Source organism: Orbilia oligospora (assembly GCF_000225545.1).
Source record: "Orbilia oligospora ATCC 24927 unplaced genomic scaffold scaffold00004, whole genome shotgun sequence".
NCBI lineage: Eukaryota > Fungi > Ascomycota > Orbiliomycetes > Orbiliales > Orbiliaceae > Orbilia > Orbilia oligospora.
Window position 1 is genome coordinate 1,122,513 of NW_011645561.1, and position 12,060 is coordinate 1,134,572.

Consider the following 12,060-nt stretch of genomic DNA (forward strand, 5'->3'; position numbering starts at 1 on the left):
GCGGAATAAGAAACGATACCATTCTCTTGTGGAAGTGATATATATATATATATATATTCTGGGATCGTGAGAATTATGTTGTAAAAAATGAATATGTGATCATATGCTTTCATGCTTTATTCTAATAATTAAGATATCGTACAACTCCCCTTGTCCCCGCTATATAGATACTTTATACCCCCCCTACCTGCTTCCCTCCGTGTTCCTAATCTAATAAAACTAGCTAAGACTGAAGGACCCTTTTCGTAGAAAGAAAGAAAGAAAGAAAGAAAAAAATGCTAAAACTTTTTATACATGAATGGTGTTGAACTTTTTCTTTTTCTTCCCTCCGTATGAAGTGAAAAGAAAGAGGTTCAAGATGGGACTACAATTGGATAAATGTTTCTCTTAGAAGAAGAAGAAGAAGTAGGAGTAGGAGTAAAGAAAGAAACAAATGACAAAAGAGTAACGCCAGTCGCCGGGGTTCTTAAATTCACTGGGTGGTGTGAGTTGACAGATAATACATACGCGTACAAAAAATGTGAGATTAAACAAAAAGAAAAAAAAGATTTATAAGAAAGGAGGACTTCTTTCGCTGGTGTCGTTATGGTTTGTGATGAGATATGTGGTATGAACCGTTCATGGGATGGGATTCTTCAACTTCTTCTTCTTCTTTGTTCTTCTTCTTCTTTTTTTTTTTTTTTAAAGTTGTGGTATTTATTTTAACCGTTTCTGAAGGATTAGTAGTTTGATGATGGACCTTGTCCCTGTCCTTGTCCGTATCCTTGCCGGTATTGCTGTTGCTGGTACTGCTGCTGCTGCTGCTGCTGCTGCGGTCCCGGAGCAGGGCTTTGGTGTCGGTGAGGAGATCCGGTGTCGTAATGTGGAGACCAAGCGCCAGTCCCTTGCTGCTGTTGGTGCTGTGGAGGTGGTGGGGATATTGAGGGTTGGTGGGGTTGGTAGTTATATCCTTGCTGTTGCTGGTTCTGGGGGCTATATTGCTGCTGCTGTTGATGATACTGCTGCTGCTGCTGCGGGTATTGTGGAGATTGATAGCCTTGTTGGGTGGGTGGTTGTTGGTATTGTGGGGATTGGTAACCTTGCTGGGTATTCTGCTGCTGGTGATACTGTGGTGATTGAGAACCTGGTTGTCGCTGCTGCTGCGGTTGCTGCTGCTGCTGTGGTTGCGGTTGCTGGTATTGATCGTATCCCCATACCGGTCCTTGTGGATGGTGTTGCTGCTGTTGACCTGAATTATAGTCGTCCCACCCATCCCGAGATACGCCTCTGCTGTCGTATCCGTCTCTAGAGACAGCCCTGCTATCGTATCCGTCGTGGGGTGCATGACCTGCACCGCCTGGTGCGGCAAGTAAGCCTGCTAGATCGCTATCGCTTGCCATTCCCTCTGGTAATCTAGGTTGTGATAGGTAATAATTCGGATCTGGAGAAGCAGATGCGTCCCTTGCGAGTGGAGATACCGATCTTCCAGTTGGTAGTGTTAATTGCTGGGGTGCCAGACCCGGGCTTCCTAGGCTTGTGTATTGCATCCGGTTTGTTGCATATCCACTAGGACCAAGTCCGCTAGGTGTTCCTGGTCGTGAATTATCTAACATGCTTAATGCACCCGGTGTTATGGGTCTTAACGAGGGGCTTCCACCTCTACTCTGGACTCCTCCGACGTTAGCGGCAGCCGAGTCGAATATATAGTTGAATTCCTGACGTTGTTGACCTGCTAGGTTGTTGTAGTCCAATTGATGCTCCTGTACGAAGCCGTAGTGTTCTAATCCTGTCGGTGGAGCTTGGAGTCCTGGTTTGTCGGATTGCATTTTTTGCATGTTCATACCGTTATTATCGCCTGACTGAGAGAATGGGAAGCTACCGTTGACTGCTGAGAATTGATCTTCTTCGTTATTACGGATGGAGTAGACACGGGCCAAAACATGTTTGGCCTTTTCGTGGACGAGGGGGGTAAGGAGTTTTCGAGTTAGTGCTGGATGGCCGTAACGGTCTGATAGACGGTCTTCCCGATGCTTTTTCTGAGCTGTTTCGGAAATCACATTTGCTGCTCCACCAGTGGTATTCTCTGCGTCGACGACCTTGGTGTAGAAATCGAGTTTGTTGTCGAAGACTTTCATGCAGTAGATTTTGAAGCCGATAGGGATGATAATCGGGAATAAAGCCCACACCGCGGTTCTTCCGTTGAAATTGATCCAAACCACACCTGCCGTTACGATATTTCCGAAACTGGAGCCGACTAACACCCGGTTTACTAGGACCCGCCAGAACATTCCTCCTGACTCGGTTTTGGTGACAAACATGTACATGAATGCGTACTTTCTGAAGAAACTGTCAATGGTGAAGTATAGACATGCGACGGGGACGACGAGAGGTTGGATCGGTGCGAAGGTGAATGCTATAGTAGCGTAAAATAGGAAGTAGTTATAGTAACTTGCGAAGTCCATGGGCTGTGGCGCGGACCACTCGATCATCTCTCTCGGTGTTGGAGAGAGGAATTTACGAGAGTACCAGCGCATAAAGAGGGTTACGAATTGGATCAAATCCAAGACCGCACCTAAGTTTCGTTGAAGAAGGTACATGATCCAGAATCTGGAGACTTGGAATACCGAATAGATGGTTTGGGTAGCGAAACGGAAGTCCTTTATTGCCTGCCAAACCGACTTTTTGTTAACATCAGTGTCGCTAATAACACTGACGACAAAGTTCCAAACTGTGCCGAAAATGGTGAAGACTATTAGATTGTTGAAAAGGAAGAAAGAGAAGAGCTTTGTAGTTGTGTGGCGTTCCCTGGCGGTCTTGGTGAAGTCACCCTGTCGTGCGGAAATTCTGCGCATGATTATGGGGAGGACGAGGAAAATTAGTGATGTTAGTAGAGGGGCTATGACACCTTGGACGAAGACCCAGAAGCTATTGTATTCGATAAAGGACTGTAGAAATGCTGGCCACAATTGCCCGATGAGACTGATATCCGGTAGGAAGGTGGCGATGAAAGCATTTGGGACGATCCAAGCGACAGTGAAAAATCCATAAAGCATCCAGCCCCAGGTCCTACTCCAGCGACGTTCACCCTTGGTCTTACTGTATTTTTGGCATCGTGTTAGTATTTTATACTTCAGAGTATCTTGATATGTATGGGGTTCAGGGGGCCATACGAAAGGTTGTGCCAAAGCAAATCAGTAGGTCTCGGTGCTAGTCTGACATCTGCCCCGGCCTGTCTCTTTCCCCTCGTCGCATATGCTACCGTATGCGCATTCTGCATTGTCGAAAAACTGACGAATCCGTATGGTAGTGGTTTCTTTAGGTCGATACTTCCTCTAACTTCTTTGATCCTTGTCTCTAGCATTTTAATTCTCTCGTCTAGGTACTCGATTGCATCTATCTTTCCCTCTCCCTTAGTCTTTCTATCATCCTTAAATGGTTTCATCGTCGGTCTATTCGGTGGCAATCGGTCCGGATTCTTCAAGTACTTTGCCAACACGCTCTCGAGTCTTCGAACGGTCATTTCGTGCTCATGGACTAGTTTTGGTAGTTCCTTCATATCTCTCGCAATCCTAGCCTTCATGTCGTCCTTAATGTTCGGGTCGGCATTGATCCTCCTAATGATATCAGCGAGTCCATCATTCGACATGTATTGACTCGAAACATCCGTCACCATTAAAGTTTTCGAATGCAAGCTCGATTTGTACTCCTCGCTTTCAAAATACGCCACTTTCAATTGCAGAAGCTTGCGATAGGAATGCCAGATAAACCCGCAGATAACTATCGGGAATACCCAAGACATGAGAATGTGAGCGTAAAGACATTCGCCGTAGACAATTTGAGGCGACATAAAGATGAAAAAGTTTCCGGTGCCATTGAGGATGTGCTTGTTTTTGGCAGAACAGCCGGCGTTTACTCCGATCATTATGATGGCGAGAAGGGATAGAGTAGCAAAAAGGTTGCGCAACATTCGAAGAAAACGCAAAAATACGATAGCGTCAAGGCCGATCTTGTTGACTAGGTCATCCTCTTTGTATTTGAAAACTGGACTAAGCCAGGCCAGATATCCCTTTTCAATTGGGGGAGGGGCATGCTTCTCATCGGAGTATTTGAGCCTAGGAGCGTATACAGTGGCGTTGTGGGGTCTTAGGAGACAGAAGAGAGCAAAGATACCGAAAGAGATACCTATCGAGGTTCCAAGGGATGTATAAAAGGAGTGATCACTAAAATTTAACGAACGTCTATATTCGGAGTTCAGTGTTAGCTACGAGGTTCGGCCTCGATACGGTACCTGATATCTTAGCATGACCATTAGATAGGAATTACGTACTGATAACTGTTGCGCAAAAGGCCTAGAAGTTTCTGCCCGGCATCTTCATCTCGCCTATATAACGACCCGGACGACGACCACGGACAGGTCGTCGCCATGTTTATAAAAAAAGAAGGGAAAAAACGTGGGAGCGCCTATTAGTCCTTATCCCCGTGCGCCGCGCCGTTGAAGGTTGGATCCGAAATGTGTTGGATGTGTCTACCACAGAACCATTAAACCGTTCGTCGCAGGGGAAAAAACAGGGCAGAAAGGCCGGCCAAAGCTGCAAGCACAACTTGCAGGTTCACAAGGTACGAAAAAAGAGTGTCGCGATTCGGAATGTCTTGGGTTGTTTCTTTATCGATGAATAATCGCAGTAACTCGGAAGGCTGGAGAGATTGTGAAGATGGAGATATGCCCGAAAAGATTAGGTTATTGTTCAAAAGGGATGATTTCGATTGAGAGCCTGAAGTCCAAGAAAAGCCGGGTAATTTGTCAGAGAAGAAACAATATACGATGCATGAGAAGGGAGAGAGGAATGATCAAAAGGGAATTGGATATTACACCTACCAAGAATAGGTCGGATCAGGTTCAGCAAGTAATTGGTCGATTCTTCGAGCCAGCTCGGATATTTAGCTCCCTTTGCAGCTTGAAGCCGACAGATGTTGTTCGGTTGTCTGTTGATGGATATTAGAGGCCCGTGAAGCCCCTAACGGTCTTTACAAGGTAGCTTGCACCTTGACCCAACTTAACCTTCGTATTCCAAACGAGTGTACGGAGTAGAGTAACTATAATGAATGTGAGAAAAGGTATGTACCGGTATTTGACTTTTTAATTATAGGTTGACAGGGGATTGCATGCATGCATTTGCTTGCATTGAACGGTATTGCATATATAGGGGAGGAGAAGTCGAAAGGGAATGAATGGATGAGCACACAGCGACAAGGGAAAAGAAAAGAAGAAGAAGAAGAAAATGTCTGATATCAAAATTTTTTAAAAAAAATGCTGCAATTGAGCGGGATTTCAAGATTTTTAGTCTTCACTTCATTGCAAGGCACACCGATGGAGAGCCCCTGTCGCCTCGCCGGGTGTCTTTGTCTTTGTCTCTGTCTCTGTCTCGATCTGCTGGGATGGATGGATGACGAACACAAACAAGCTTGGGCTGCAGCTGCAGCCGAATCTGCCGGCTTGACACCCTTCTGGGCACTCGCACGCTGGTTCACGTATCAGAGTATTGAATTTACATGCTTCAATGAATGTCCTGTGTCTGCCTCAGGCCAGAACATATATCGTCATTCTCCGGGCTTAACTGAGGGGTCATGTTCCAGCCAGCTGCGAAGGAAGCTCCCAACCAAGCTCACACTCGGGCAGATCTGTCAGACCTTCCCTATTTTGAAGCTGTTGGGCCAGATCTCTTGGCTTCCGTTTTGTCGTCTCAGATGTAACCTTTTACCCTTTCTCGGTAGCTTCTCCGCCACTATTTTGCGCCAAATAACTATTACACACATTCGATTCTTCACACTAAATACCTACTAATTAATATGTTTAATCGTCCGTCTACGGCGTTTCTCCTCCCAAAAGGTTATTATTTTTCTCATCGAAAATGGCAAATATCATATGGCATTCTTTTTCAGAGCGGGAAAATACTAATATATTGGTAATTGTGATACTAAATTTGGCTGCTGGAGCCACGACCTAACTCGGTCGGCTAGCCTTCCGGCGGGGCCTTCATTTTGCATTCCTCTGATCTGCCCAAAACTTGGAAAATACCGTTACATGGTTTGATATATATTGCTCCACTCCTTCGCTGCGATTTCGTAATCTGCCACCCCAACCAATGGTATGATCTTCGCCCTTTTCTCCGACGGGATCCCTGGGTTCCGAGGGCCCGCCTTGTTGGATTTTATTCCCGTCAACACTTGCATGTACTGACTTGTCAGAGGGGTCGTGTGCGGTCATATACAATCAATGCATACCACGAAGATTCAAATATCCACATTCCATTCATGGTTTTAATTTGAACAGGGCGGGTTTTTAAATGTACAGGTAGCTTGAATACTTGATGCCTCAGTAAGTCAGTATCTGTTCGCAAGAGATACATGTATGAGGATAACTTTGAGACCCGCCAGAAGTATAAGTATAGAGATATATGCATTTGTCCTATTAGCCCCCCATAAACTACTCCAGACTGAGGTCAAGACTCAAATCCAGGCAAGTATCCCCTGGAAGTACATGTACTCCAAAATACAATATTAAATATTGTGGAGCTCTAGAGCACGTGACATATTCTAGATTCAAAAATTTACGCTCAGCAAACTTTACACCTGTTGAACCTTAAAGTCTGTCACGACAATGGATTTGGAAGCTCAAAAAGGTCACGTGCTATAACTTAGGTAATCCAGCTTGTGGTTTACCACTGGCCACCAGCACTGACTCTGACCTTGAGCCTGAATCTTATGATGCTGCTAGAAATTAATGTGGCCTATAGTCGAAGCCCTCACTTCAAAATCATTAAATCTGGCAGGTTATAGATACTATTTATTAAAAGTTATTCGAATATTTCAGCCGAATTGGCCATGACTATATGAGGATCCTCAAATTGATTACCAACTGTGGCAGTTACATGTATACAGGACTAACAATACCGATAACTCTCGCTATCTAGAACATTCATTACACCCCTCATAAGGAATTAAACGCAAGACCAAGGAGCTTTCATACTTCTATTGTCTTTGTTGGATCAAATCCATCTGCCGTCGAGAAATTATACCCTCTCTGATTCGCCACAATACGCTTTCCGGTACCTTCCTCCACAACATCGTAATTATAATGCGTATGCCCGAATACCCAAACCTTCACATTATCACACTTCCAACATTCCTCCTTCGTCATATCCGTTGTAAATCCCGATGTAATAAGACTCGTCTTATACTTTGGCTCCGTAGCATCAAAAGTCGGACAGTAATGCGTCAAGATTATGATTTTGCGGTTCGGTTCCTCAACCATAATTCTCGAAACCTGAGCATTGAGCCATGCGAGATCCGACTCGTGACTTGAGCAATGATCCTTGGCTGTCCAACTTTGGATGTGATAAAAATCATTCAAACTGAGACTAACATACGGCATGTACTTCGGATCGATGGCCGAGAATAACACGCATCCCAGAATAGTGACCTCGTTGGTAAGATCATATCGTGTTTGATTCATATATATGAATCTTCCTGCTCCTAATTCAGGCTCCTTATTGACCAAATCGGAAAACTCCCTTAACTTTGCATGTGTGGAGTCCCAGCTGCTGTGGTAAGGCTCATGATTTCCAGCGATGAAGAATACGAGCTCGTGTTGCTTGAGCATCCGCTTGAGAAAGTTGAACAGTCCAGGATCGCGAGTATTGCCAATATCACCTACGAGAGCGAGATATGGAGCGACAGGATCAAGTTCGTAGGCATCGTATTCGAAGCCAGATTCGAGGTGGAGGTCGGAGACGACCTGAATTTTGACCATTTTGCTGAGGCTCGCTGGGACGAAAGTTTAAACGTGTTTAAGCCTGAGGGCTGAATGTGACGCTGCAGAGTGATAGTGGACCTTCTATTTGTTTTTTTACGTTGGTAATCCTTCTCGCATATATTAAATGTTAACGTTATCGCCTCGTCCAGTGGATCGATCCTCCCGATCTCGAGTTCTCCATAACATAACCCACACTACATAAATCCCCGATTCAGCTGTCTTGGCGAGAGACCACAAAATCCAACATCAAGTACCGTGTTGTCGCAATAGCAGGCTAATTCCCGGCTTGGCAATCATGGTGTTATCGATAAAAGGTGGGATTCGAAGACGGTTGCTAAAAACGACGTCACGAAATCTTGTGTTCCAATAATGCTCATACCCCGAATCTTTACTCGAAGACTCAACTGCTTCATAACACCATCTACATCTCGTACACTACCGCTTCGGTACCAGTTTCGCACAATGGCTACTGATACTTCAAGATACAAGTTTGTCACCTTTGTATTGCTAGCTACCTAGCTTCCCAACCAATGGTAGAAGAGGCATTTGCATTAGCTAATGGAAATACAGGCTCAACCATACTATGTATTTGCGCCCATATATGTAACTCGTGTTAAGCTACATAAATGCTTATGTTCAATTGGATAGGCTACGGGTGAAAGACCCAGTAGAAAGTGGTACGAAATGATACAGTGTCTCGATATGTTCATGCTTTCATACTTATGAGGGAATTTCGTAAAATAGTCAAATTCTACGAACTTCTGGGCATGAAAGTCATCAATAAGTATAAACAAACGATCTAGTCGAAAGAAAACTCGGAAGAAAAGGAACTTACTCATATGTCATCAGGATTCCAAATCCACAATGGAGCTTTGATCTCTACTTCCTCGCCTACGACTCACCAAAAGCCGAAAGTGCTGGTAATCACTGGACCGATCGAGAAGGCATCGTAGAGCTTACTCATAACTATGGGACGGAGTCAAATCCTGAGTATACAATTAATAACGGAAATGACGAGCCTCACAGAGATATGTACTCCACAACCGAATTTATGGAAACATTATTAGTACTGACTTTAAAATACGGTTCGGTCATATGTAGGTTTCACGGATCATTAGGCGGAGAGAAAGAGGCGACTGTTGTGAAATTATCACTAATAGGAAAATAAAAGCTGCATCTCGGTTGACAATCTCCAGAATGCGTGTGATCGTCTTGAAGAAGCTGGTGTTGCCTTCAAGAAAAAGCTCTCGGAAGGTAGAATGCGACAGTAAGGAACCCAATTAACTGCTTCTGTGGCAATCATCCGCTGAACAGGCACAGTATTGCATTCGCAAAGGACCCGAACGGATACTGGTAAGTTGAAGGCCTACAAATTCGATATCCGCCCCTACCTAATCTAATCTAACATGACTGCATAGGGTTGAAATCATCGGCCTTAAAGACCAAGTCATCACTCCAACCGATGTTGGAACCTACCGCATGAATCATTCCATGATCAGGGTCAAAAGTGGTACCGAATCAATCAAATTCTACACCGAAGTCATGGGAATGACTCTACTCCGCACCCATAAAAGCCCAGAAGCCAAATTTGACCTCTACTTTTTGGGATATAAGCGTGAGGGCGAGGTTGAGAACGAGAGTTTAACTTCAGACCGAGAAGGATTATTGGAGTTGACATATAACTACGGCACGGATGATCCGGATAGCACTTTTGCAGGATATCATGACGGAAACTCGGAGCCACAAGGGGTATTTACATCGCTCTTTTAAATGGCTGAAGATTTTGGGGGAGAAGCTAACGTTTAGATGTATAGTTCGGACATATCTGCGTTACGGTCGACGATCTTGACGCTGCGTGTGAGAGATTTGAGGGGTTGAATGTCAATTGGAAGAAGAGGTTGACTGATGGCAAGATGAAGGATGTTGCTTTCATTAAGGATCCTGATGGATATTGGATTGAAGTTGTTCAGAACGAAGGTATCAAAAAGCGAGCAGACTGGTAAACCATACTAGGGCTCTTTAAGGACTAGTCTGCGTTAATTATAGACCATTTTGGTTATCAAAATGCTGAGATAACTAGCCTCGGTCTCGGAGCGCCGCTCAGTTGAACACAGTTGAGATAATATATGCGGTCTTACAATTCAATCCAGAAACCTTTCATAACAATTACCGCGCCTCTCTTCGTAAAAACAGCATTTATAACGACATCGCCAGGATGTAGGAGTGTTGCTCACTCGCTCATAGCTCCATAAATCTAATTATATACAAAGACGAGAGGAACATAGAGGGGGTTTGGTAGCAAGAGTGCACAAAAGTTTTAAGTCGGAGGCACATCTTCCCTCATACCGCCGGCCGCGGTTTACCTAATACATAACGTCCATACGACGATAGACATTTCTCAAGACCATCATCCGGAAACCCGCCTTCCAAAAAGTCGGTCACAAGCTCGCCTTTGATAGCATCTCGACAATCCCCTATGACCCTTTCCAACCTTTCACGACACCTCTCTACCACTTCCTCCGCATAACGGCTCACTAAAGCCCGCTTTATCTTCGGCTCTAACCCTTCGTTCCTCCTAACAATACACGGTACCAAATCCGCAGGGAAACAAAAGTGTTTATTGAACAAAGAAGCATGAGTTCTTTCGTAAATAAACCTCTCTAAACTCTGTATTTCGACATTTTCTAGTTTAAACCCGTTGTCGATCTCATCCTGCGTTTTGAGCGTACCGTCCCTATGTAAGAAAGAAGTGTCGGATTCATACATGCTGTATTGTCGAAAGACCGGGTCGTAATCGATATACAACTCCTTCAAATTCGTAAATTTGTATTTTGCGAATTGTAACCACCATGCTTTTGAATAATATTGTGTGTTTTTCAATTGCAACCGTTCGAGGTTTTCGGGAACGGGGAGGAAGAAGGATACATGGAATAAGAATTCGTCAAGTTCGAGTGATCGTAACCGTCTTAGGTTCTTGAACGTGTTTCCAAGTTCCTCAAGTTCTGATGGTAAATCCCCAAGTGGTCGGAATTTTTTGTAGTGCAGTACCATGGGATATAATTGTAAATGCTCCAAATTCTGAGTTCGTGTCAACAATTTATTAAGTCCCGATATATCTTCTAGAATTTCGGGACTGGGGAGGTTATATTCTTCGTATGCCTTCTCTCGAAGGGACTGACGATATTCTATCGTTCCATCTCTGTATTCGGTACATTCGACGTCTAAAACGCCGGAGTCGTATCTTGGGATTTTATTCCACTGGTTAACGTGGAAGGTGAGGTTTAACCTGGTCAACTTGCGGACGTCGAAGATTCGAGCTACTTCGAGTGGTGAGAGATTGGCTGTGAGAGGGTTGATTGCGAATTGGTTGGCGGGACGTGTATATGAGAAGGCTTTGAGTGAAAGGAGTAGATCCCGATGACCTTCTGGTCTGACGCCTACATATACGGAATTCAATTAAAACCGATAATACTTTTTTTTTTTTGATATATAAGAGATTTGTAATATGCAATGGTGGTGACAAGATCGATAAATTTTAAATTGTGTGGAATGAATGAATAAAATCTCGATGTGAATACGGACAGTCTTCCTGGATGCCAACTCCGAGACGATATGTCATGAAGTCAATCAACACCAATGAATTCAACAATTACTTACTCTCAGAATCGACTTTGAAAGAGATAATAACCGCTTTACTCTTTTCCTTCAAAAGAGCTTCAATGGCTTTAATTAACACACCCAGTCCTATGGTAGTATCAGCATCTCCGTTCTGAGTCTTTCTTATAAATTCGATCCCATAGAAGTTATTAGATTTCGCTTCCAAAAGCGTTTTTAGTGTGGTCTTGCTCGTTTTGTCGTGCAGATACCCTGACACGGCATGGTGAAGGTACCGGCATGTCGGCAAAAGGTTCGGAAGATCTTTGTTATCCAGGTAAGAACATATTTGGAAAACCAGTTCGGGAGCGAGAATCTGGAAGTGTGAAAGCGGATTTTCGGATAAACTCATGGTTTTTTTTAAAAAATAAGGAATTTGAAAATTAATAGTAGCGTCCAAGTCTTGAATTATAATCGCATTGGGTTTAATTGCGCTGAAGAAACAACAATTATCATCCAATTCCCGATCGCGAAAGTGGGTATTTATATGCATAGATAGTAAGTTCCTTGGTTACTGACATGTCGCGAGACCTTATTCAGCGCGTTAGGTTCGGATGGTCAGCTTAGCGCCTTAAGTGCATACGTCTCGAAGGACGTTTGGGCCGACGTGTCAG

At 44.1% G+C, this 12,060-nt stretch overlaps 4 protein-coding genes across 4 annotated transcripts; 1 reads left to right on the top strand and 3 right to left on the bottom strand.

Annotated features, from left to right (window-relative positions):
• Positions 1 to 719: 719 nt before the first annotated feature.
• AOL_s00004g333 (uncharacterized protein) lies at positions 720 to 4,404 on the bottom strand (the record flags this gene model as incomplete). The annotated part of the gene is made up of 3 exons (XM_011118983.1): positions 720 to 3,075; positions 3,150 to 4,217; positions 4,307 to 4,404. The coding sequence occupies 3 exons, from the start codon at positions 4,402 to 4,404 to the stop codon at positions 720 to 722; spliced, it is 3,522 nt and encodes a 1,173-aa protein (XP_011117285.1).
• Positions 4,405 to 7,000: 2,596 nt separating this feature from the next.
• Positions 7,001 to 7,789, bottom strand: AOL_s00004g334 (uncharacterized protein; the record flags this gene model as incomplete). The annotated part of the gene is made up of 1 exon (XM_011118984.1): positions 7,001 to 7,789. The coding sequence occupies one exon, from the start codon at positions 7,787 to 7,789 to the stop codon at positions 7,001 to 7,003; it is 789 nt and encodes a 262-aa protein (XP_011117286.1).
• A 465-nt stretch (positions 7,790 to 8,254) lies between these two features.
• AOL_s00004g335 (uncharacterized protein) lies at positions 8,255 to 9,795 on the top strand (the record flags this gene model as incomplete). Its single annotated transcript, XM_011118985.1, has 9 exons — positions 8,255 to 8,280; positions 8,363 to 8,377; positions 8,441 to 8,469; positions 8,537 to 8,576; positions 8,642 to 8,824; positions 8,964 to 9,059; positions 9,113 to 9,145; positions 9,211 to 9,541; positions 9,607 to 9,795. 9 exons carry the CDS (start codon positions 8,255 to 8,257, stop codon positions 9,793 to 9,795), a joined length of 942 nt encoding a protein of 313 aa, XP_011117287.1.
• Positions 9,796 to 10,132: 337 nt separating this feature from the next.
• Positions 10,133 to 11,798, bottom strand: AOL_s00004g336 (uncharacterized protein; the record flags this gene model as incomplete). Its single annotated transcript, XM_011118986.1, has 2 exons — positions 10,133 to 11,229; positions 11,450 to 11,798. 2 exons carry the CDS (start codon positions 11,796 to 11,798, stop codon positions 10,133 to 10,135), a joined length of 1,446 nt encoding a protein of 481 aa, XP_011117288.1.
• Positions 11,799 to 12,060: the final 262 nt, after the last annotated feature.